Consider the following 26,408-nt stretch of genomic DNA (forward strand, 5'->3'; position numbering starts at 1 on the left):
GTGGTTTTCATCTTGGCTGAAAAAGGAACACATCCTGAACTGACAGCTGAGTTTTGCGGAAGTGGACATTTATGTTTCCAACCCTGCAAACTACCGAGGAGGAATAAGGACTGTGGTGAGTGTTTCAGTGGGATCATCTGATCAAATTAGGAAGAGTTCTGGGAGTATGAGTGACGCTTTCAATGCCTCATTATTAGAGCAGTTCAGAAGTGACGGTGAAAGATCGGTAGCATTAACCCGTCCTGTCCTTGTCCACGTCCACGTCCTGCCTCCAGCTGCAGATTCCTCCGTTTGTAAGTAAATGCAGCTTTTAAAAACTGCACCTAACTGAATTATCTAGACGGGCAAACATTGCAGCAAAGAGCTGGAGTCTGTTTGTTTCCGGCTCTTTACCTTCAAATGGTTACTTTTGAAATGAGCGACTTCTTATATCCTCAGTTCACTTACATTTTCCAACCCTAGTAAAATAGGGAATCACTGCAATCAAAAGAAAAAAAGGACGTGGAAGAAATAGTTTTACTATAATGCAAATAAATAAATTACTAAAATAATATTTATTTATTTAAAAAGATATTTGTTTACAAATACAAAGATAGAAGGAATGGAACACAGAATATGTAACTTTGTTTTAGGCACGACTTTACAGAGTAAGTAGAGATGTGAGGTCAAAAAACTTTAACCTTCATATTTAGGGTTCATGACCACAGATTTTCTTAAGGTCAGTTGTAAATTGCGTTAGAACTTACAGGAGGAAGCCAATCCTTTTCCCTCTCTGACTGTGGCTTTATTTGTCTCAACATTTCATCCTACATTTTATTCAACAATTTCATTTGAGCTCTGTTTCAAAAATCTTTGGAAAAGTAATTTTCCAGAATATAAATGTGTATATTTATATTTATATAATTTATGTAATTTTTGTATTCTTACTTTACTCAACTTTCTCCAAGAGATCTACTTCCATATTTTTCCAGGTGAATAAAAATAGTAGTAGTAGTGATAATAATAATAATAATAATAATAATAATAATAATAATAATAATACAGAATATCATCATCAGAATGGGTGTGATTCATATCACACCCATTCTTCCCCTTATATTGATTTTGATGTTAGTTCTATGTTATCAAATGTATTACAGTTTTATTTGTTTTTGAAGTAATTTTCCACACAGCCTCTGTCCACAGTACAGAGGAAAACAGGAAAAGTGAGATCATTGATGCATTATTTAAATTCTGTTATATTAAATCAAGGATTGAATCAAATGTTATTCGCAATAGAAAGAAATAGACAATGTCAATGAGTACTTAAGTGATATTTTTTTAAGTGTGAGTGAATGTGAAGCAACATTTCTAAAAAAATTATTTTATTTTCTGGCATTAGTTGGCTTCATTAATAGTAATCAGAAGGATGTTCGGCAAATATCAGGTTGGTTATCGATCTGCATACTGCTGCGTTGATGACTAGTGGACTCTGGATATGGAGCAGCTGCTCAACATCAAAAACACTTTCATGGTCAGCTGATTCCAGCAGGGGGCAGCATAATGACTGGAACCTTCTGTGTTTCATCTTTTTTTAACTCGGGGAGCCACCAGCTGAACTAACCCGATAGTCACACACCAGGTTGTGGGCTGAGAGCCCAACAGCTGAGATCCAAACAGCGTACACACACACACACACACACACACACACACACACACACACACACACACACACACACACACACACACACACACAGCTCCTTGAATTTCTGACCAGGCTTTTCACAGGTCAGCCGGACTCCAGCTCTGAGATCTACTTCACAGTAAGGTCCGTGTGTTTACAGAGAAGCTGAGATGGAACTGAATCAGTGTGTAGAGCCACAGCTATTAATATCCTGCTGTGAAGAGGCTCCGCCCTCCAACTGTCTGTCTGTATGTCTGTTTGTCTGTCTGCTTCTGTCAGGGTCAGTCTGCTCTGCTGGACTCTTTCCTTTCAGTTTCTGCTGAATGAAGCATGTTCAGCACCACATGGGTGGAATAACATGTAGAAGTTCCTCCAGAGATTAAAAGATCAGTTTATTCCTGAAAGTTCTCAGTGAACAGCGTCCATCTGACACACCTTAGGTAGGAATGCCAGAGAGATTTCGTGAACATTTTCCTTTGACTTACCTGGATGAACTTCCAGCAGCAACTGGTCTGGGCAAGCAAAAGATTTTTTCTTTCTTTTACATTTTAGGATGTTATAGCTTGCCTTTTGCGTACATTTCCATTTGTTTATAGCGCCCCCTGTCCTGTCATGGTCTGCTATAATTGAGGATTGTTTTGGTTCATTCACACCTGATCGTCCAGTAGACTCAATTGGGGACCAAAATTGCAGTATTGGTTCCATTTTCAGCTGCTGTGGTTCTGTTTCACAAAAGCTCTGTCAGTCCGCTTTGGTCAAACTCTGGTTTGGTTGCTTAGAAAGTTTGGTTTATTTATGGAGGTGTGAATACGTAATCCAAGAATAACTTGGATCAAAAAGTGAACTCTGGTGCGATTTGAATGCATACAGTATATGAACGCCAAGCAAGCCGAAGACCGCTCCAAAAACAGGAAGCAGACTACAGCGCAGGGCATTCTGGGTAAATACAACCAAAACAAACCTGTGAGCCTAGCACTAGCAGAAAAAAATGCCTTCTGGTCTTTTACCAAAGACAAAAGAGAAATCTTCCAACTGCTAAAATCTGATGCCACTCCATTTTTGTTTAGAAAGTTGTTCCTAATGTCTTATTAAGAGGATTTTGAGTAGTTTCCCTCAGTGATTCTTGGCACAGCGGCCCATGGGTGAGGAGGTGAACAGGTTTTTCAAAGGTTTTGTTTCATTTGACCACAGCAGCTGAAAATGGAACAAAAGTTGGAGTTTTGGTCCTCAGTTGAACCGAGGCTACCGGACTATCACCCGTGAAAACATCCTTAATTTCAAACTGTTGATTCATTCCAGTTCAGTGCCATGCTTTTTGAAATATCTAATCTCATTGCTGTTTCTGCTGCAGGAGCTCCAGCCAATGGGACAATGCAGCAGTCAGATGACAGCGGCACTCCCTCCTTTAACCCTCTAGTGGTGCTGGAGTTGATCTCTGACACCAAGGAGGAGGCCATCGCCTGGCTGCTGAGTAGGATCAGAACCCCACAGCAGGCTGGAGGTGTGACAGTCAGGTAGTAGTTGCTCTCCATTAGATTCCACATCGTTGCTAACGTCCTGTCTCCCACTCAGGTGCTGGATTATTGGTGGAGCAGCTGGGCCCTGGAGTCAGTGCTGAGCAGAAGGACAACCCCAACCTGTTTCTGGTGGGGGCATCCTGGGAGAGGCTGCTGTCTGGAGCTGAGGATGTGGGCCTCTTCAAGGAGTACAGTGACGGCTCCATGAGAGGCTTCACCTGCGCCAACAACCACAACTTTAAAGACTTTCAAGGTCTTTAAAGTACAAGAAATAAGCAAAAACTTATTGAATGAATAGAGACATAAGCTTAACAACAAAGATATTTTTTTGCTGTCATTCATGTAACTATTTTGAAAAAACCCTTCTTTAGGAGGGTGGACTGTGGACGCTGACATTATTGGGGACATCTGCATTTAGCATTGAGATGCTATTTTTATTGTGAATAGCTTCGCTGATAGGCTAACTGCTTTTAGCACAACTTGAACACAACACTAGTCCTTTCCAGCATCCCACCAGATTGTTTTTTGAAGCAGAAGTTACCCCTTCAGGAAGAGAAGAGGCTTCCTTGTCCATCACTTTTGTTTGTGGATGACACTTGTGTGTCAAATTTACAGAAGTACCAGAATCACGCAAGTATGAAAGTTCCAGTGCAGGACTTTTGTATGTAAAAAAAAATCAAATCAAATAATGTGATTAAACTTTGTTAAAAATGTTTAACTCCTTAAAGTCAATCAAATTAAGTAACTGAGATGAAAGCGTTAAGCTCTCAACCCTAGTTGTGATGTTTCAAACAAGTGCTGTTGCAGCAGCATTATGACGGACGCAGTCAGACACCTCGGAGTTTATTAGATACTCTGCTTCAGTAGGACAAATTCAGATGATTACCAGAGCCCCCCAAAAACATACACCCAATGTGTTTTATTGTAGTTTTATGGTAGTGCATTATACTGAAGTGGAAAGAAAAATGATCTTTATCTGGCTGCAGGACGTTTGGAGTCTGTCTCTACTGGTACTACTGCCAATGTTTGTAAAACTGCTCAAACATCGCCAAGTTAGAGTCGATAGAAAGCATCTGTACAGCAGCTTTCCATCCTTACAGATTCTCAGTGCATGTAGGTCTGGACTTTGAGTAGGTCATTGTAACAAATGCTTCGGTGTAACAAAATCCGTAGTAGCTCTGGCTCTGTGTTTAGGGTTGTGGAAGATAACCCTTCTCTCCAGTTTCATCTTTTCTGTAACACGTCCCCACTCATACCCGTCACAAGCTGCTGCAGAACCTCTGGTCCACACACAGGAAACCATCTGTGATGTTTTTACCTCTAGGGGATGGAGCCGGCTTCCTGAGCATGGCTGAGTGTCAGTACATCATCAAACATGAGCTGGAGACACTGAGAGCCAAAGATGAGACTCACATACCCGGGTACAGCAACGCCAAGCTTTATCCAGGGAAATCTATCAGTGAGTGTCTGACTGCGTTGCTTCAGCTTCTGCTTCTGTTTCAGCGTTTCACTCAAACACCAGACATTCATATTAATCTATTAACACGTTGCTCTCTTGGATTTCCAGGAGTTTTCTCATCTAACTGTAGGACTTTTCAACTTTAGGAGCTTTTCAGTTTTTTAAATGACTTTAAGTAAATAAATCAGTCAGTCTCTCACTGCATGTCAGAAACTAGACTAACCTTAGTTTATCAGTAAAATAAATTTCACCTGAAGTTGAATATTTAACCTTCCTATTTTGTTTAAACAGTCGCTAAGTTTAAACTTAGCGACTGTCTTTGACAATTTAAACTGAAAATTATGCTCAACGTCTGTTTGAGCATAATTGTGATGCTGAAGCGGAAAGGAGGGTTATTAAAAAATGGCCTGTTTGTTAATCTACTAAACTGAAGCTCAAATTAACCAACATCCAGGCCTTTTTAAGAAACAATCATGACGGCAGATAAACAATTGTTCTGTTTTGGCGTGATGAAAATAATGAATATGCAAACATTCTGTAATAACCTAAGAGGGAGATATTAAGCTGCCTTTTTGACAAATAGTCCGTTAGCAGAATGCCATCATTTTCTATAAATGACTCATTATCTGAGCACAACAGCAATTAGTGGTTTGGGCAATGAATCGAGTTTAAGCTCCGTCTTTGTTTAGTCATAAGGGGGAGAAAAGCAGGACTGTTTGACTTTATTATCACTTGAACATATTCATCTTCACTAGAATCCTTGTCTGGGTCTTCCTGATATATTTATAGTAGATCAGAGACAGAGTTTTGTAAATTGATGACAAAAAAATGGAATCAAAACACTTTTTTTTTATTATTTTAAAATCTCAGTACGCAGATTGCTGTCCAAAGGAATCCTGATCCAGATGTTTCCGCTACACCATAAAGAAGAACTGAAGAGACTCTCCTTTTCTTGGTATAAAAAAATCAAGCTGTCCCTTCAGCCTCTAGGTACGTAAAGCTGATTTCATCATATCCAGTTCACTTTCGTTCATTCATCCATCCATGCTCACACACCTAAAGACAAAATAGAGAGATGACTTAGCCTAACCTAGTGCCTGGGGAGAATCCATGCATACATGCAGAAAGGCCCCAGGCTGGGATTTCAAATTCAGTTCAAGAATACTTTATTGATCCCAAAGAAAAATTAAATAACCCAGAACCTTCTTGCTATAAGGCAACAGTCCATCTGACTGCACCAATGTCCAGCCAATCATCTTAAGTCACTGTACAAAAAAGTAATTATACCAAAACATCTAATTTACATGCAAAAATATTCAGTCAGTTACATCCAATCACACAGATTCCAAGTTGATTCCGTACATTGTTATCAAACACTGCAGTCAAGTTCAGTTTGTTATTCAAACTAGTTAAAAATGTTCTTAATGTAACCAAACAGTTTGCATCGACTCATTGACTTTATAGTAATCCCTCATACTGACCTGCATGCAGCGACAGTGGAGAGGAAAACTCCCCTTCAACAGGAAAAAACCTGCAGCACAACCAGAACCAGGCTGAGTGTGAAGGCCGGGGACTGTCTCTAGAAATGTATCAACTGATGTTTTACTGACGTTTTTCTTCCTCTGGTCTATGACGCATCTAGACCCTGATGTATGAGGGTTAGCATTGTTTTCATCCATAGTAACAACTGCTTCCTTGATAGGAAAGTAGTTTTAAATCCAAGTGGAAGCAAAGGAATGTTCCCTTTTTGTGCATTAAAACCAGGGGTGAAAGTAAGGGGGTACGGCAGGGCACTGCGTACCCCTAAAAGATTTAGCGGAGGTACCCAGTATCTGCAAGAGAGGGAGCGGCTGTCTGCTGTAAAACATGAACGGGTTCACTGTGCAGCCGTGAGTTCCGCATCCACCTGAATAATGTGTAGTTGCGCCACTGGGTGTGGCACAGGACAACAGGGCAGCACCCACTTCCAGGTGAAGTCAGTCTGATTAGCCACTGCAAAAAAAAACAAATAAACACAGAAAAGGCCACTGGCCGTAACATTCAATAAACAAAATACTTGGACTACTTATCTCGTTCTTTGTGAGTATACGTTATTTACAACAAACATCAAACACGGTAAATATGTTTCATTAAGTATTTAACAAACAAATGGCTGCTACCGCGATAATTATGTGAAATTAAATTAATTGTCTAATATAAAAAATTGTTTGGTGCTTTGAGCTCAGAGTCTGAGAGGCTTGTCCTTTATCAAACAATTTCGTTTTTTGCCTCTTATTTAGTGGAAATATTGATGTTGATGATATTTTCTCCAAAATAATAACCTTTCTCAACCTTTATAGCTCCACTGTTGAAAATGAGGAGCTAACATTCACAAATGACATTGAAATAAAATCCAGTCCAACATCTGGTTTGAGGTGATTCCTCTGGAACCTGTTGGAGGAAAAATATCCCAACTTCAGAAGATGAGCTTTAACCTAACAGAGCTCTGTGGTTCCTCCTGTCAGTATGAGAGTCAGGATGAGGAGGCGCCATGTTAGGAAGAGAAGTGGAAGCTGCAGGATCTTCAGAACAAACAGGTCATGATGCTAAGCTACTGGTTATCCCTCTGTCTGGACACAGGATCAATATAACCAGTTTAAAAGCTAAAATGAATGGTTATATGCCAGACATGGAAAATTGGGATGCCCTCCATGCCATGATGTTCAGGATTTAGGTCTCATGGTATCTCAAGGTGTCAACATTGCAGCCAGTGGGCTGAGGGAGGAAATACAGCTTTATTTTGTAGCAATTCAAGAGCTACCAGCTTTTAGCGCTTTGCAAAAAAATTAATCAGCACAGAAACTCCAAAGCACACAAAGAAGTAATATATATATTTTGTCTATACATATATTATTTATTTATTTTGTCATAGTACCCCCAAGAATTTAAAACTACTTTCATCCCTGATTAAAACATCTGTTAGTTTGGGTTTATTAAACACAGAACCTGCCGTTTGTGAATGTGTTCATAGACTGAATGAATGTTATTGCATATTATGATCAGAAAAAGTGCTGATCACCATCATAGGAACATTGGCTGATTTCAGATTGATTGATGCATCAGTAAATGTCTGAGCATTACTGTGAAGCTAGTAGATATTCAGAGACTGTGATGTAATGTGATGGATTCCATTTTCCTCTGCCATGTAATATTAATGTTTTAATGTGTCATTTTTCTTACTGAACCACTGTCAGTACTCCTACTCCGGTCTTTACTTTGCTCTTTCTCTTTCCAGATGAAATCAGACACTACTACGGTGAGGGCCAGGCGCTGTACTTTGGCTTCCTGGAGTACTTCACCTTTGCCCTGGTGCCTATGGCTCTGTTTGGAGTGCCTTACTACATGTTTGACTGGGAGGATTATGATAAATATGTAGCCTTTGCTGTTTTCAATGTGGTCTGGTGCACAATTATTCTGGAGGTATGAAAACTGATTTTACTGACTAAAGAACAAATCCATTCCAGCTCTGTGCCGTAGTTAAGGTCTTCAATAAGATCAAAATATTTGTCGATAAACATAAACAAATTCGTTTTTACATAGCAAAAAATAATACAGAAGTAAGCAGTTTTGTCTGTGTCAACACAATGACAGAAAGGAAAGACGGCAGCAATGATCCTACAGAAGCAATCATTGCTTCTCATCGATCTGGGAGGAATGAAATTCACTGTGTAACACTGAGACGTTATGTCTGTATTGAGGACAAGACAGTTAGGCAACAAATCTACCTCAGATCAGTGTGTGAAATAACAGAAACAGAAGCTCCATGGTAGTTATAGCTACATGTTCAAGGACATTAATGTCAGAAGAAAGCCTCTTGTTTCCCTGCCTATCATACAGAACATGTTAGGTTTGAGTTTGGGAAAACTATTATTAGGACAGGACGGCTGTGGCTCGTAGGTAGTGCAATCGTTTGCAATCAGAGGTTAAATTGTTGTAGGTTAAGTTCTCACATGTCAGTGTGCCCCTGGGCAAGGCACTTAATCCCAAATTTCCTACCAGTCTGCGTATTGGTGCATAAATGTGTGGCTATGTAAGTGTGGCTCTAACATACCCTAGTTCTATCATGATTAAGTGCAAATTTATTTCCGGTTGGCTGGATGATGTTCCTACATTTCTGTGGAGATATAGATCTTAAATTCCATTTATAATGGTCTTAAGAAGTCTTGATTTTGAGTTGGTGAAGTCTGCAGAAAAACCTGCTTTAGTATAAACCTTCATTAGCTCCTTAAATGTAAAAGATTGGAACTTGTTAGAAGGTTTTATAAATACTGAATCTTAGGTTTCTGAAATATGAAACCATGATAAATTATTTACAAACTTTTCCCACATTTAATGAGACGCTGTATTCTGTGCATCTCAGTTAGAAAACAAACATGTATTTGGGGCGACGCGGTGTGGAATTTGTGTAACTGCTCACACCTTTAAACTAATAACTCTTGTTTTGTCTTTAGCATTCAGTTTTCTTGGGTTCACACTTTCCATCAGTTGCAGTGAACCAGTCTAACTTTAGAGTGCAGCTAGTCCTTGCTGGGTTTCTCTGACTCTTCCGTATGTGAAGCCTTTGCTAAAGCCATAGTTATCAGAGAGATTCGAATGGATCAGAAGATTCTGAGAGACATTCTGGGAACTTTGTAAGTTCCTGAGAGCAGCTGTTTGTTCATTTGGGAGAGAATAATTTGGCAGCTAGTTTGTGTAAAACTGACAGGTAACACGGAGTATTATTTGTTCAGAACCATAAAGGATGTTAATAACAGCTAACAAGTTTACCGGACCCTCTATCCTCCTCATCCTCCAGCTGTGGAAGCGATCCAGCGCCACCCTGGCCTACCACTGGGGCACGCTAAGCAGAAAGAAGGCCTTCGAAGAACCTCGGCCTGGGTTCCACGGCGTCCTCGGGTACAACCCCGTGACAGATAGGGAGGAGCCTCTGTACCCCAACGCCAAGCGCCAGCTGAGGATCTACCTGGTGTCGCTGCCCTTCGTCCTGCTCTGCCTCTACTTGTCTCTGTACGTCATGATGATCTACTTCCAGATGGAAGGTTGGGCGCTGTCCGTCCATGACCAGGACCCTTCGTTCTGGACAGGAGTGCTCCTTTACATCCCCAGTATTATCTACGCCGTGGTGATAGAGGCCATGAACCTCGTTTATAGATACGCTGCTGAGTTCCTCACAGAATGGGGTGAGAAGGTCTAAAAACTCTAAATCTACACAAACACAACTGATCAGTAATATATACTATATGGAAGCATTTCACTGCCAGAGTTTGGAAATAAATTCAGGAGCGAGATAAAGTATAAAGTTTCAAATTAAAATGCTAATTATTATATAATGGTATATAAAATAATAATTATTATTTTATTGTTTCTTTCTTCTTCGACCATATTAACAACACACTCTGTGCTACAAATACCTAAAGAAATACACTGATCTCTTTGCTTTTATTGCACATTTTATTTTGGTTTCTGTTCACTTCATCTCCATGCCTGTATTTGATTTGTTTTATATCCCAAAAAAGAAAAAAAAACAGTAAAATAAAAAAAAACATTCTTATTTTAACTAGATGCAAAACTCGTTTAAATGAGAAGGTTTCTTGTTTAACAAGATATAAAAAATTCTCCTCTGACAAATTTTGACTTTTTAAAAAGGCGTTAAAGCAGTTTGCTAAGGCTGCTCCTTCTCACCCCGTTTCTTCTAGACGGCATCTAAAAATCTCTTGAAATGATGCTCTTTTACTGTTGCAACCTTTCTAATTTAGACATGAAGACAATTGGGTGTTAATGAGCCATAAATCTGCCCTGTGACAGACTGGCGACCTGTCCAGGGTGACCCCGCCTCTCGCCCGGAACGTTAGCTGGAGAGGCACCAGCAACCCTCCCGACCTCACTAAGGGATGAGGGTGTAAAGAAAATGGATGGATGGATGGATGGATGGATGGATGGATGGATGGATGGATGGATGGATGGATGGATGGATTTTATGAGTTTTTATTAAAATCTCGTTAAAATGGGAAAGTTTTCTCCTTTAAACCAGATACTGCTCCTGAAATTTTTTTCTAGCCTATAGCAGTTAAACACTTCTGAGATTAAATCACACTTTCTTGATTATACTGGTTAGCGGACATATGAGGGCAGCTGCATTCACTGGATTTTATTTATGGAATCAGAATAGAAAGAGTTCAGATTTTTATTTGCATGAACCACTAAGCAGTTCTGAACTGTTATTTTTTCACATAAAATGGTTTAATGCTGACACACTGAATGGTTTTGTTGATATGTGTTTAGAAAATCACCGCCTGGAGTCTTCATATCAGAACCACTTGGTCCTTAAAGTTCTTGTTGTGAGTATAAATGACGGTGTGCTGTGTGACCACTAACACAATCAGTCTGCAGGTTTATGGGGTTATTATTTTCACACAGGGTCAGGTTGGTTTGGATAGAATTATCACCTTAAGTAAAATGATCATCTGAGAAATGTTTTTCTTTCTGTTTACCGAAAATTAATTTGATGATCTGGAACCTTCAAGTGACACAAAAGCAGAAGCAATCAGTCAGGGTATTTATTCAAGTAAAGCTTATTTGTATGGCATATGTCAGCAGTTCTAAATGCTTTACATCATAAAAACATCACACAGTCATCAATTATGAAACAAGAAGTAAACATTACATTTTGTCAAATGATGCCGTCGTCAAAATGATCAAGCAAAATTTACATCATAAATATTGATCAATGTTTCAGTTACTGTGACTCAAATGGAGCTGTAAACAAATGGGCCTGGATTCAAAGGAACTCAGTGTTTCAGCTGTTTTGCCATTTTCTGAAAGTTTGTTCTAGATTTGTGGTGCATAGAAACTGAATGCTGCTTCTCCATGACATCAGTCCTGTAATCCGGGAAATGTTCTTCAGGTGATAGAAGGCTTTGTAACTGTCTTTATGTGTCTCTGAAGGTTCAGGTCAGAGTTCATCACTACACTCAGATTTAAAGCCTCGTCACTAGTTTCTAGCTGTAATGAGGCTAGAAACTATCTGCTCTGTTCTACTCCCACATTCAGGCTCTTATTGATCTAATCTCATCTTGTCATTTAGTTTAACTTCTTCAACTGTTTCGCCTCGTTGTTCTACATCGCGTTTGTAATGCAGGACATGGTGCTGCTCAGTCAGGTGCGTTCCCTCCTTTCCGGTTTATTTGCTTCTCCGTGTGCACTCATGTTTCGAACCATCTCACATCTTTTCCTCCTATCCTGCTGTTAGAGTCTGGCCACCTTACTGATCACCAGTCAGATCTTGAATCAGTTCATGGAGGCCTTCTTGCCTTACTGGCTGCAGAGGAGGCGCAACAAGAAGATGATTCGCAAAGTTCAGAAGAGAAGAACTCCCGGGGACAAAGAGCTCCCTCTGGCGGAGCAGGTCCGTCTGGAGGCCGATATGAGCACGTACTTGGTGAGCTCACGTCTTCTGATGAAAGCTACAGCAATCAACCCAGCAGAGTCTGATCTCTGAGGTCTACTTCTCTCAGGGAACGTTTGACGACTACCTGGAGCTCTTTCTGCTCTTCGGCTACGTCAGCCTGTTCTCCTGCGTCTACCCGCTGGCTGCCGTCCTGGTGGTGTTGAACAACGTCACAGAGGTTTACTCCGACGCCTTCAAGATGTGTCATGTGTTCAAAAGACCGTTTGCTGACCCGGCTGCAAACATCGGAGTCTGGCAGGTTGGTATCCGCCAGTTTTTTCTGCACAAAGGAACATGGTGTTTATTCATAAACTGAGGGAACAGCAAAGGTTTAGAAGACAGAGGAGAACTGCTCTCATGTTGGTCATCTAACTTCATTTGAAGAGAATATTTCAGGTGGTTGGTTGAAACTGAGGTGTACTGGATGGATTTCTGTAGATCCTAGAATGCAGTTAACTCATATTTATTAATTCCTGTCAATAATTATAAACAATAAGATCAAAGAAAACTAAAGTCAAATCATAGTAAAGAAATCTGTTTCAGTGTTTAATGTGAGCATGCTCAGGTTCCTTAAAGAGATCTAAATATTAAAACACAATTTAAAGGTTAAAAAAAAAATATTTTCCATAATCCCTTATTCCCCCTTTAAAACGTTCTGACTTTACTTCAGGCCCAGTTGATGTCGATCCTGAATGGTTTCATAAAACCCAGTGCATCTTCTTGGCTCCAGCATCAAACCTGTTGTCCTTAAACAGTCTGATCCGAAGAGATGAGGCTGATTTAAAGCAGCTGCTGCTCTCTGTGTGCCTCTGACTCTCCACAGCTCGCCTTTGAGACCATGAGTGTGATTGCTGTTGTGACCAACTGTGCGCTCATCGGCATGTCTCCACAAGTCAAAGCATACTTCCCTGAGTCTGAGACCCAGCTCATCCTGTGGACGGTGGCCATCGAGGTAAATCCACACAACTCATGCCAGCTCCAGGGCTGTGTTCTGGAACATCACTAACTTCATAATTGTTTTAGTGTGACTTAGTTCAGAACAAAGAGAAGCTTGTCCTAACAGAGGATGGATTGAAGCCCGAAATAAGTCACTGACATGCAATGAGAGGTTTGGTACACCTTGATGATGAGCTGCTCTGATTTCTTTGTGCAGCTTAAATTCTGAAACTGCACAGAAAACATGAACTGAACGCAATGGTTTGAGTGAATGGGTAGAAAAACATTCACAATGAATTCACCAGTTTTTAAGGAGTAATGCAGTGCTATGTTGTATAATGAGGCCATCCTGGGAATTAAATTGTTCAAAGGAATAATTAAAAGCCCCAAATTATCCTGAAAATCCCACATCATACCATCAGAAGCAGGACATCCAGCAGTAAGCCTTGAGCTGATGGAGTTTCCCTCACTAGATGGAGCCACAGTGCAAGTTGGCTCAGATGAGAGGAGGTTCTGTGGGAGAGTGTTGGCTGTATGTAATATAATGTTTTAAACTAATAAAAAATAGGATTTAGCCTTCAATTCAATACAAGCTTACTTAATGAAGGACAGCACATTAAAACAATGTTACATGTTAAAAGCAGAGCAACCTTGATTTTGTACTTATGTTTTCTAACCACAGGCTAATTTGCAAACCTAGTCTTTGGTTGGACCTTTATTAAAAGTCACTGAATTAAATTTCTGCGACTACAAGCAAGAAAAACATGAAATTGCATATTAGAGGAAGTAAATTCTCCACAGCAGTGTATGTTGTTATTCATTAGTGTTCACATTTGTTTTTGTTTTTACCTGGGAATTAAAAACTCTGTTGCCATTTTTACTGCCGATGTAAACTGTTCCACATATGAGGACTGCTGAAGGCCTTAAATGCGCTAATTACAGGTCTTAAATTGTGTTGTGTCTAAGTCTCATATATTGCCAAATATATGTACTTTTCTGTCAGGCAAAGTTTGATTTTCACTTTGTTCTGCGACACGATTTGGTAGCCTGTTAGCTGCTAATATACATTTGCTAGCTAGCTAGGTTTTTTTGAGTCCATCATGGGGGCACACAAATTTATGGCCAATAGACTGGATGACGCTCGTTTTCTCTGCTGGCTCACTTCTGTTGCGATCCCTTACATCAAAATGGGTTTGGAATTAGAAACTCTGCTTTCTGGGCAAAAAAGCTTTTAAATTAGGCTACAGTGGTTCAGGTTGTAGAGAGGCTTATTTCTCAACTTCTGCGACGCTTGATTGCAACAACAACTCTTTCCAGAGTCCAGATTGGCTGGTATCAGAGACTTTCTTCCTTTCATTTTGTTTCATTTTGTCACACAGGTCCTAAGTCATTTTATGATTTTAAAACACACACGTCCGATTACTGTCAGACCTGAGCGTGACTGGTAAAAGTCACTTTGTAAATCTTAGTCCCCTTAATTTAAAAACTGAACTAGTTTTTATTCAAGTTATCTTTGTTGGATCATAAAATGAGTTTGACAATGTGAAACATCTAAGTGTAAAGCAGAAGAACTCTGAAGGGGGGTAAATACTTTTCCTCAGCTCTGTAGACACCGTGAACTGCTCCAGGCGCCGGTTAGTTGGACTCTGGCAGCATGAAGCGTCCTCTGTCTGAAGCGTCCTCTGTCTGAAGCGTCCTCTGGCCTGGAGCCATGGGAACATGACTTTTTATGGTTGTGGACTGAACGCTGTCCCGGGGTTCTGGCTGCAGGTGGGATGCTGCTCCGCTGAGCGCAGACAGAACCAGGACAGCTCCCAGCATGCAGCCAGCCAGTAATGCACCAATCAGAGCATTACTGGCTTCCTCTATCCCTTGTGATAGAGGAAGAGTCAGCTCATGAGTGTGCTTTGAACATGTTTCCACTTCATCAATATCATCATCATGCACATTTATTAGAACAGAGCAAAGGGGCGGAGCCTCCACTGATTGAGTGTATGAAGACCAGCTGGGTGTGTGTTTTTACACACAGTTAGGTTTAAATTCAGAGGTCGCTGCTTGTTTCCCGGTTGCTGGGCGCCTTGTAGCTTTCTGGCGGCGGTGCTGTGATACCTGGGTAATTACTGTATGGCGCCTCTTCGCATCACTGAGCAGTAACCAGGCAACAGGCCGGCCTGTCTCAGAGTCAGAGATTTTCTTTTAGAGTCACAGGGCTGTCTCATTTCAGAGCAGCTGGGCTTACAGACCAAACCCTCTGAGCAGAGTGTGCAGCTTCAGCAACCAGCTGTTTACATCTGGACCAAACAGCATCAAGAGGGGAATAAAAATCACTGGTCTGGGTTTGTTAATCCTGACTTTTTTTTAGTATTGGTTGACCTTATCTGTAGTTTAGTGCAAGCAGTTTAATCATATCTTTATATTTTACAAATTTTGCCAAAATCTAAAGACCCTAAAAACTGAGCCATAACCTTTTAAATCACTCAACAGATTCCACATCTTTATCAAAAAAAGTTGTAGTTTTAGGGGGTAGTTACTTTTCACCTAGGTTAGCTTATATTTTGGAAACTGCTTTTTTGTATTTATCTTTGTCTGATTTTAACATCAGTTTGATGATGTTAAACATCTGAAGTTCTACAGAAAGCAAAATATTCTATATGCGTTAATATTCTGCTACCTGTTATTCTGAACCACCATCATCATCATCATCATCATCATGGTGCTCCACATCAGGCCAACACAGACTGGTGGATCTTTATTTTCTTTCATTCTGTGCCCAGAAGAATCTGGCATTCAAACACTGTGTGTTGGCGGACCATGTGAAACATGAAAATATTAATTATGCCTCATTATTGGTTTGTTTACTTAAAGCCTCCAGATAATATCAGTTTCCACTTTGGTAAGTGCTCTGAATGCATCAGTTTGAATCTTTGCAGAAAGCCTCTTTGAGAATAGAAACATAAATAAGCTTTAAGATAAACAATTTTGGTCATTTTTATTCATACTTGTAATAAGATATTAAACATCTGCAGTTGTAACCTGAGCCAAACTGCCCAGCCTGCAGAAATACATTACGTCAGATTGAGGATAAATTAGCATTTATTCTAATTCATTGTTTAGGCCGTATTAGTTAATATTGAATGAAAAGATTGAAAAGTAAATTTTCTCACTAACATGGGTGGGTGCCATGGTAACGTACTGTGTTGAGTACTGGGCAGTGGATATAGCACTGCAACTTTTGCCAGAATCTTCTGAAGTGAAGCTGCTCAGGATAGAAAACCAACTAGATTTATCTGTTCAATTATTTTACACAAATGGTCAAGCTCTGGCTTAAGATCTTCCTAAAATTTCCTTTACTATTCACAAGATTTTTGTCTGACAAGTGATTATTTATTCACATTAAGCTAGGACAGTCTAGGCAATCAGAAAAGTCTGATTTCAGAGGTGTTTCTACATGTTAACTCACAAAGGCTAACAGCAGTTAGCTCCCTTTATCCTGGCAGGTTCTTTGCCATCTGCAGGATGTTTCCCATTCAAATATCTCAGTCTGTGTGTTTAGAACAAGAACTCCTGCTAAGGTCGTATTAGAAACCTGAGGATGGATTACTTAACGTATGTTCTGCACATCCACCAAATGTCTGCAGGTCGTCATGGTACAGCTCCCACCTACAGGAAAATATTCACTTACCTACAAATTGTGCCGAAGTTTGACTGTGCTGGTTGCTGGGAGACCAAAGGAAGTAATGAGCTGTTAGGTTTTGTCAGGGTGACAGAACAGGACTAGCATCACAGCTACAGTTACGGAGAAGAGAAGAAGAAAAACACTTCCACACATACTCCACTGTGTGAAGAACTGACTCTTTCAGTGTTGACTCACAAAATGTATGAATAATCTGACATGGTACACAGATGAAGTCATGGGGTGTGCTTCCTCCCAGATAGATCATCTCTGTCTCACACACACACACAAAGGTTTGTATTTAAACCCATATTAGAACTTTGAGTTGACTTTCAATGATAACTGCATTTATGCCTAACCCAGACATTTCCCTAACCATAGGCCACACACACACACACACACACACACACACACACACACCCCTGCACGCACACACACGACTGATGCAAGCTGCAGTAGCTGGAAGGGGCAGATTCAGACTTGGTTCCTGGATAAAACCTGAACATATTCACTGTCTATCACACTGCTATTATTCTTTAATTGATAACTGTGGCTTTAAATACTGAGACAACAACACTGCTAAGGAAAACAACAAGAATCAAGAAGGATGCTGTTTGATTCAGTCAGCACAGTGCAGCACTTTCCCTAATCAACAAACAGAGATCTCTGGTCTTATCGAGTTGTCACATTGATTGAATATGCACAATAAACACTCCGGCTCTTAGCTGATTGCTCATGTTGTTAGAAGCTAATTTATATATCCGATGGTTCAGCAGCTCAAGGTTACCCTGAACCCTGAGGATGTTCAGGCACAAACCACAAAGTGTGTTTTGCCTGACATAATGGAAGTGATCAAACTGCAAACACTGTCTGCTGTCACTGCTGCTCTGAGGCGTGCTAACGTCATTCTCCTTCAGATCGGTGATAAAGCATTCATTTTGTCCACCACTGTTATGATTCAAAGTTATTGTACACATGGATTGAATCTCATATTTGGCTAAAGAGGATTAGTTTTCCATTTTGTACTCAAACACAACCAGCATTAGAAATGGAAGCCTAATGTCAGTAAAAAGTGGTTTCCTTGGAGACACTCAGTTTATGATGTTTAATGTGAAGCAAATAAGCCGCACAAAGTGAAGCATTTACTTTCTGTTGGAGGCCTATCAGACTGTGTGGCACCAGGAAGCTTGTTAAAACAGCACACACTAACTCTGGTGTAGGGCTGTTAGTCTTCCTTCATCTTATCAGTTTCTCCTCATTGGCTCTGGCAGCGTTGGAGATACTTCCTGATGATATGCCAGCCTGAATAAAGCAAAAACAGACTTTACCCAGTGGTGCTTTATTTATTACCTTCTCCTGAACTCAGCAGGCTCTTCCTCTATATGGAAGGACAGATTGGATTGCAGGTGCTGCTCTGCTCTGTTGTAAAGAAAAAAAATAAAGTCCTTGATTTACTGGTCTGTCTCACTTGTGATCATAAGATACAGACCATGACCATGTGTGTGGCATCCCACACACAGACAGCTGAAATGAGCTTCCTCTGTTGGATGGCTGGACTTAGCTTCAGGGATGGGGTGAAACTTTCTGTCACACAACGGGCAGTTAGAGTGGAACCACTGGTTCTCTGCATCAGGAGTCAGGATGCCTCCTTGGTTCTTCCCTGTGGAGGTTTTCATGTCCCATTGGTAGGAGAACGAGAGCCATGTATGGATGGACACAATGGAAACTTTGAAACCCCCTGTGATTCTACCAAATCCAGAGTCCAGTACACACTCTGCTCTGTACATCAGCAGAACCCCTCTGTGGTGGCGCTGTCACATTGTGCACCAAATTGGACACACTGAGGAATCCAGCCTCTCAAAACTTAATTGGTTCTTAAATATGTTTCCCTTTTCATCCAAAACACTTTTCTTACTTAAGATGGACTCAGAGTCTCTTTAAAGAATAATTTTTTTTCACTGACGTGTTTCACTTCTGCAGCAAACTTTTCTACTTAATTTAGCTTAGCTTAACTTATCTTAGCTTAAATTTTCTCATGAGCTTAGCTTTTCTTTTCTTTTCTTGGCTTACCTTTTTTTTTTTTAGCTTTCCTTATGTTAGCATGTCTTGGTGAATTTGACCTTTTCTTGTTGGCTTAATGTAGCTTTTGTTATCTTATCTTTTCATTTCATAGCGTGACTTTTCTTAGCACAGCTTAGCTAGCCAGTGATTTATATGTAAATAAAGTATCATTTTGAGCCTGTATGAAATAGAGAAACTTGTGCTGCTTATTTTTATTCTCACCCTGGGTCACACACTTAATTTAATAGGATTCATGATCATGACCAGAGCAGGTGAATGTTTGAACACAAAGCAGGCGAGGGAAGCTGGTTATGATGATCAGATCAGTCTGGCTAAAACCTCTCTGACCTCAGCAGGATCTTTGTCCTGGTAAAGCTGATGGAGGTTCTGTCTGTCTGTCTGTCTGTCAATCAGTCTGTCTGACTCTTTCTGATTTACAGCAGAGGAACAACTCAATAAAAAAAAACAACTGAATTTTGCTGTGTTGTCATTTCTGTCAAACTAAGCTTCCATTACTTCATGTTGACAAACGCAGATTTAAATGAACATTGAAGATGATGTACTCTGATGTGCTCTTTGATTCTGATTCTTTGACTTTTTTTTATAAATATAGCATGGACTGCTGGCTTTCAAGTTCATCCTGACGTTCCTTATCCCAGATGTTCCCAAACACATCCAGATCAAACTGGCCCGGCTTGAGTTCGAGTCACTGGAGGCTCTGAAGAAGAAGGTAAATAGATTCGTTTGGATTCTCTAGGACGTCTGGACTTTTCTTGGTTCTTGAATATGTTTCCCTTTTCATCTGAAACGTTTTTCTTAGTTAAGCCTATGGAATTGGAGTCTCTTTAAAGAATGAATTTCTATCGTATCAGTGATTCTTCCTACTACTAGTAGCTTCATGTGTTGGTCTGGTGGATCCAGATGATAACAAACCACGAGTGGCTTTTTGCTAGAATCTGTGTAACTTAAATTCTTCCCATTGTCTGTTTGGAAACTTTGGGCTTTTTCTTTGAAACTGTCAACACCTTTTAGGTTTGAAGTTGAAAGACGTGTTGACAGCTTCGAGCAGATATTTGATGCTTCCAACATTTAAAGAAAACACAACTGAGTTCAGTGAAAGAGAACAAAATACTAGGTGGAGGACATGTCATCACACATGTGGTTTGACTGTCTGAGAGAAATGTTCCAAACACAATATCCCGGTGCATTTTAAACCGAACAACATTTTAAACTTAACATCATTGTCGGACAAAGACTGCATCATCTCAAGGATTAAGTATCCAAAACGGCCTCAGAGCTCCTGTGCACCAAAACATGTTCAGACCAACAAACACATAACGACACCAAAACAGAGAATCATTACTAAATCCTAGCTACTTGGTGTAGGTTTTCTTATGATCTTAGCTTAGCTACACTTATTTTTTCTTAGCTTGGATTAACTTGTCATATGTTAGTTTTTAGTTTATCTGTTCTTAGCTTAGCTTAGCTTAGCTTGACTTACTGTTGAATCAGATGTAAATGGCTCAACAGTCATTTACGTCTGATTGCCTCCACACACTATTTAGACAGTAAGTCCACACTTTAGACCAGCAATAAAGGTAACTTTAGAGAAAAGTGAAAGAAATCCTGTAAGTAAAACATGAAAAAAAAAAATCACTAAACAGAAATGGTGACTTCAGGTTCCATTTTTCTAACACCTACAGTGAAGCTCGGACTCTATCCCCAGAAAAATTCACCTGAGGTCATCTTATCAAAATAAGTCATATATTGGCACTATTAACACGTGGATTGTCAAGTGACAATGACTCAAACTTTAAACCAGATGATCTTTTTTCTCACGGTGTCTCAGAGAGTCAGCATTACCAAGATTATTCCAGTCCCACAGTGTGTGGTAAACCTGGCAGCCCACCAGGCTTTACTTGCCCCCCTACCCCCACCAGGCTTAGTAAAGCCCGGTGGGACTTAGCCTGTTTATTGTAAATAAGTTTATTTAAATAAGTTGATTTACAGTAAACTTATTTATTGTAAACAAGTATTTTCAAACAGTGTGCAAGGAGCCGCGCACCAGTTGCTCCGTCTCCTCCCTGCTGGTTGATCTCCAGCACTGACACTGTGTCTGTTGCGCTTGTGGATCTTGCGCAGTACTTCTTACTCTGACCGAACGATTTGAAAGGTGCCGTTGCAGAGCAGGTCCACCTGCACTGGCATTATGAACCCTGCAGGAGGGCTCATTTTTGGAGAATTGGTACAGATCAAGCCGCTTTTGATAACATAGAATACAGATCTCCTACGTTGTCTTACAACATAGGAGACATTCCGGTGTGCTGCTACAGTGTGAATACCTCTCAGTCAGTGGCTCTGCAGCGTGCAGGTGTGTGTTAAACACTAAGCGAGGAGAGAAAGACATCAGCAATGCCACATTCAGAGTAACACTGACAGCGTTTCTCCATCCTTCCTGTGACTTTGGGTTTAAGGCCCAACTTCTCATACCAGCTGCTGGTTTTTGGCTCATTGAGTCGTTCTCTGTTCTCCTCCTTCTCCAGAGGCAGATAAATGCAGGGTGAGTAGCTCCGGGTTGGTTTTCACTTTGATTGCCATCATTTCTCACCAATGATTCCCTCTCACCTCCCCTCATAGCAATCACACGTTAATACTCTAAAATGTTGCATACTTTTCTCCTGTCTAAACCCCTGACTCAGTTTGTAATCTAACCTGTAAAGCTCCACAGTATAATACTGCTGCAGCTGTAATGAACTTATTGATCTGTTTTCCAGCATGGACTGAAATCTAGTAATAGAGCTTGTTGTGTTCTTAGGTGTGAAAATGTCTTTTTGCTTTGTTGATTCAGGGATTGGCTATCCAGGTCACATTTGAGAGAAGAAATGCAAACTCTCCTAGCTCTAAGATTTAACATTTGAAATTAAATAAATACCACCATATATAAACAGCAGTGATCTGTAATAAGCCATAATGTCTAAGAGTAAAGTTAGACTGATGAAGTCACGTTTACGTGTTCTAGAAGGTTAAATCACCAGTTGAAAATGTTTTTTTGTTTTTTCAACTTACAACTTTTGTTTTTACTTTGTTGATAAATCAGTAATGAAGGCTATGATTGCTATATGAGTGCTATGAGTGCTATAACATTCAAATTAAGTTGTTGATCAGATGTTATTTTGACCTAATTTTAGGGTCAATAAGAACCTTTGCAGAGTTAATTTGGGTAGTTTAAACTTCTAAATCTGAATGATTAAGAACCTGATGTCCTGACCTAAAGTTAAGACTTCAATACTCTGTAAATAAATTTGCAGATTAATATTTTTCCTGGTTTTCCTTTGTGTGTTTAATGTTGGGCTAAAGAAAAAAATCTTTCTCTTGCAGATGCAAGAACCTAACATGGCACAGATGTTCCCAGAGGTTTGCTTTATATGAAAACAAATAATGTTTGGATCAAAAAGATCATAGATGGCCACCATGGTCATCAGGGAAAATCTATACTTGCAATAAAACTGGCACTACTAATCACAAATGATACATTTTGGTGTCAAATCATACATAATAATTGGACCCGTAGAAATTATATTTGCCAATAATTGTTTGATTTTGAAGATGGCTACCATCTTTGTCATGGAAATTTTATTTTTGCACTCAAATCGCTAATTAGATTGTTTGGTGTCAAATCATAGCCTTCATATTCTGAACCATAGAAATCATATTTTCTTGAACTTGTGTTCCTTTTTCTTTTCACTTTTCAAAATGACCACCATGGCTGCAAAACAGAATATATGTTTGCTCTAAAATTGGCTGTAGCTACTGCTAGCAGTGGGTACAGCTAACCAAAAAGTAAATAAATAAACAAGAACCACTAAACTGAACTTTGAAACACACAAAGAAATGAGCAAAAGCTAACACCAAACCGCTAAACGCATAAAAAATGAACCACTAAGACGACTGTTGCTCTGTTTATGATACACATCTTCATCTCCTTCCAGCTGACGACAGATTTCAGACTTACTAACAGCAAAGTCCTCAGTTTGAGTTTTGGCTTCTGATTTTGCTACATGTTATTATTTTAAAGTTGTATGAGTTTGATGACATATTAGTCTAAAAGGCTCAAAAATGGTGGCCATTTTGAAATTGAAATAGCTAATGAAAAACAACAGGCTGATCATGCAAATTGTTGCATCCACACTTGAATTTTTTTTTACAGTAATATTCAGCACCATTCAAATTAAGTTTCCCTCTGGGATCAATAAAGTATTTTTGAATTAGAATCTAAATATAGCGTGTCATCAGATTGTTGTCCCACAGGCTGCGGCTCCCTTCGTTTCGTGTCTAATAATATCTCGATGAGATAATTGATGCCTATTGACCCTCAGTTCAGCCTCAGGCACAGAGAAGTTTTAAGTTTCGCAGAGTTCACATTCCCCCATGAGACACTCGATCAGGCCGATGAAAGGATTCCTTGGCTGCACATGTCCGGCTCCATACCGCCTCGCTGTGCAGCACCATGTGAGCAGGTCAGTCAGCGCTGCCTCCAACCTGCTGTCACACCGGACGTACAGTAGCTGACCCATGTTCCCGCTGGACTCAAAGTTTTGTCCAGGTCTGCCTACTGACATTTTCAGGAGCAGAAATGTCCAAACCCTCAATGATGTCATTCAGTTCACACACACTGATTGGACTGTTGGTACTCAAGTCTACTTTTAACCTGGTTTTTTTTTTTTTTTTTTTTTTTCAAAAATCTGCTTTAGAAGGAATCCGAGTAATCTTTTTGAAGAGGACAAGTCTAAACATCCAAACCAGGAGAAGAATGAATGTATCCACTGGACCATGCATGGGTTCTCCTCACAAACTCCAGCTTCCTTACGCTGTTAGAAATATAGTCACGTTAAATTAATTAGTGTTTCTGCATCACTGTCTTCATGATGCATCTGTCACTTTTAACAACATAAATCTAGAAATGTCGGGCATGGTTTACTATGAAAACCCAACATGAGTGTAAAAAGTTACCTCCTGAGTAATTAGAGTCCAGCTTCCTTATGGTGAAACATGGTGGTGGCAGCATCATGCTGCCTGGATGCTTTTCTTCAGTAGGAGCGGGGAGGCTGCTCAGAGCTGATGGGAATTTGGATGAAGGTAAATCCATAACAATCCTGGGGGAATCCTGCACTGAAAAACGGAGAATATGGATCCAACTTTAAAACAAAAAGTGTTAATTCCAGTTTGTCTTAAGTTGGAGCTGCATTGTGTTTTTTTCAGTGTTGGAGGCTGCAGAGGCCCTGAGACCTTCCAGCCAGACAAACACCTGACAGTCTCCATTCTGCACATGGATTGTTTATCACATTTCACCGTTTGGAAATGTGTAAAACCGTCTCAATCTAACACTGTGGATCGTATTGAATGAACGTGATCGGGTTTCCTTTTGTGTTTCAGAAAATGCTGGAAGGCACGGAGTTCAGGAAGAGCATCCAGTGAGGAGAGGAGGACCTGCAGACTCTGACGGCCCACACTCTCTTTTTGTTTGCTTTAAAAGCCCCATCTTTGTTATTTTTTACAGTTTATTGTTTTTATGCACAGTGAAAATATGGTTTACTATTAGTGGAGCAGACAAGTATGAAAGGTTCATTATGGTGAACAGTCTGAGCACTGAAACGGGTTCTGGGTTTGGGGTGATGTACAACTAGAGGCATGTTGGGATGAATGAGCTGCTGTTCAATTTCTCTGCAGATATGATGCACTGTAAAACATATTTAGTTATTCCAAAGAGTGTTGATGAAAATAACTGCTTTGGTGTTCTCATGTTCAGCCACTGAAGTCACTTTGGGTTCAGTCAGTATTTTGGTTCAGAACAGTACAAACTAGCATGTTCTAATTATAAACGTGTTAAAGACTGCAAGGTGTGTGGTTACCTGATTGGCTGACAACACAAACGCCCTAATGTATGGCAGCAAAGAAAGGCCAAAAAGATGCAACCACTGAAAGCAACATCAGACTTTATTTTAAAATCTGAACCAGATCCAGCTGGGATTGGATTTATCCGGACAGACACTTCGGCTTTTCATTGCTCTCGTAAAGACGATCACAGCGGAATGCCATATAATCACAGCTTGTGTTAAATCATGAATTCTTCACATCCAGGGTAGGGACACATACACACCGGCATGAGGGCCATTGTAGAGGGTCGACTAAAACAGTTTGAGAATAATCTCAGGAATTTTCTAGATAAAACATAGACATTTCTGAGTTCCAAAACTTGAAATTTTGGGAGAAAAAAATTCAGAAATTTTAAGATTAATCTCAGAAATCTTCTAGAAATAACATGGAAATTTCTAAGTTTGAAAAGTCTACAATTTGCTACGAAAACTCTGAATTTTTAAATTAATCTTAATTCATTAGTTGAAAATGGTAAACATTTGAAACTGAACATTTCTAGGTTCGCAGAAAAAAATGTTGTAGCAAATTTTTGATTTTCAAACTACTTAAAATTTTCTAGAGAAACCAATGAAATTTCTGAGTTTTTTAGTTGATTTTTCTTTACAGTGGCCCTGATACACCATCATACACAGAAGATGAAGTGTAACCTGTAACCTCCTGGTGCCTTAGTTTCCTGCTGTTTATTCTATAAAATGTACCAAAGCTGCAGCAGCAGGTTGCTTTGGATCAGCCTTGGCTTCAATAAACTAACAAACCTGTAACTTAAACACGAGTCCAGTTTTTTCTTCTCCTCCAACAGAAGAGATTTTCCAAACTCTCCTTCTATTTGATTTCATCTTCAGAGACATGAGTTGTCGGAAACAGAGTTTGTGTCCAGTGGGCGTGGCGTGTTGAAGGGAACCGGACCGTTTGTCTTCCTCAGAGTGTGTGTGAGGAGCACACGGCATGCCAGCTGCTCTGGAAGCTTCTGGGTCATTTGAGCCGAGAGGAGATCTGATAGAGAGCGCCCCTCCTCAGCGCCATGCAGCTGAAAACCTTTCAACACCTTTTGATGCTCTGAGTGTCATTCAGAGACCCTCACAACTCCCATCCGAATCACATGAAGACAGACAGATAAAGTCCACTCAACGTTGGAGCCGAATGGACGGAGAGGCAGGAGGTCCATGAAGCAGGACAGACAGAAACAATCTAGTTTATGAACTATGAGAACGAGAAGTGATGTCAGTCCTGTTGGGATTTAAGACGGATTTTCACATCCCAACCTGATCTCTGGAGCAGATCCAGGGGAAACCCAGGCTGGAGGGTTGCTTGACCTTTTGGGAGGCAGAGCTGGATTCCTCTGGCCGGGTCGGTCCTGCTCACACTTCTCCGTCTTCTCCTGTTCATATTCAGCAGCTCTCCTATCTGTGGCAACACTGGCAGGCCTTGAAGGTTAGATTGAGATTCACAGAAACACAGAGGAGCAAAGGAATCCTGTTGTTCCACTTCAAGTCCTTTAAAATGGACTGAAGTAAAGAAGAAATCCCAAATCTACATCAGGCTGAACTGAAACTTCCAGCTCCGAACGCACCAGATCTCCTCATGGAGAAAAGCTTGATGCTCTGATGGGGTGAAGACTGAGCTGTCTGAATGATGGAAGGAGTCAGGGTGAGGCTTTCAGACCAAACAACTCTGGACCA

At 40.2% G+C, this 26,408-nt stretch overlaps 1 protein-coding gene across 6 annotated transcripts; it reads left to right on the top strand.

Annotated features, from left to right (window-relative positions):
• The first annotated feature begins 24 nt into the window (after positions 1 to 24).
• ano10a (anoctamin 10a) lies at positions 25 to 25,496 on the top strand. 6 transcript variants are annotated; one of them, XM_008411076.2, is made up of 16 exons: positions 29 to 115; positions 198 to 293; positions 3,015 to 3,164; positions 3,236 to 3,433; positions 4,505 to 4,639; positions 5,510 to 5,629; positions 7,914 to 8,098; positions 9,474 to 9,858; positions 10,961 to 11,016; positions 11,763 to 11,837; positions 11,928 to 12,116; positions 12,193 to 12,384; positions 12,949 to 13,077; positions 19,409 to 19,525; positions 21,339 to 21,355; positions 24,229 to 25,496. In XM_008411076.2, exons 3-16 carry the CDS (start codon positions 3,035 to 3,037, stop codon positions 24,293 to 24,295), a joined length of 1,995 nt encoding a protein of 664 aa, XP_008409298.1. In that variant the 5' UTR covers positions 29 to 115; positions 198 to 293; positions 3,015 to 3,034; the 3' UTR covers positions 24,296 to 25,496. The 6 variants fall into 6 exon arrangements, with proteins under 6 accessions (XP_008409301.1, XP_008409297.1, XP_008409302.1 ...); XM_008411079.1 differs by lacking the exons at positions 198 to 293; positions 24,229 to 25,496 and adding an exon at positions 22,174 to 23,528 and having other exon boundaries at positions 25 to 115; XM_008411075.2 differs by lacking the exon at positions 198 to 293 and having other exon boundaries at positions 26 to 115.
• The last annotated feature ends 912 nt before the right edge of the window (positions 25,497 to 26,408 follow it).

This window comes from Poecilia reticulata, linkage group LG6 (genome assembly GCF_000633615.1).
Source record: "Poecilia reticulata strain Guanapo linkage group LG6, Guppy_female_1.0+MT, whole genome shotgun sequence".
NCBI lineage: Eukaryota > Metazoa > Chordata > Actinopteri > Cyprinodontiformes > Poeciliidae > Poecilia > Poecilia reticulata.

Excerpts from the sequence above, each read along its gene's own strand:
- ano10a (XM_008411075.2), top strand. The coding sequence starts at position 3,035 with ATGCAGCAGTCAGATGACAGCGGCACTCCCTCCTTTAACCCTCTAGTG. Across the intron at positions 4,640-5,509 it reads TTATCCAGGGAAATCTATCA|TACGCAGATTGCTGTCCAAA; the intron begins GTGAGTGTCTGA and ends TTAAAATCTCAG. Across the intron at positions 12,385-12,948 it reads CAAACATCGGAGTCTGGCAG|CTCGCCTTTGAGACCATGAG; the intron begins GTTGGTATCCGC and ends GACTCTCCACAG.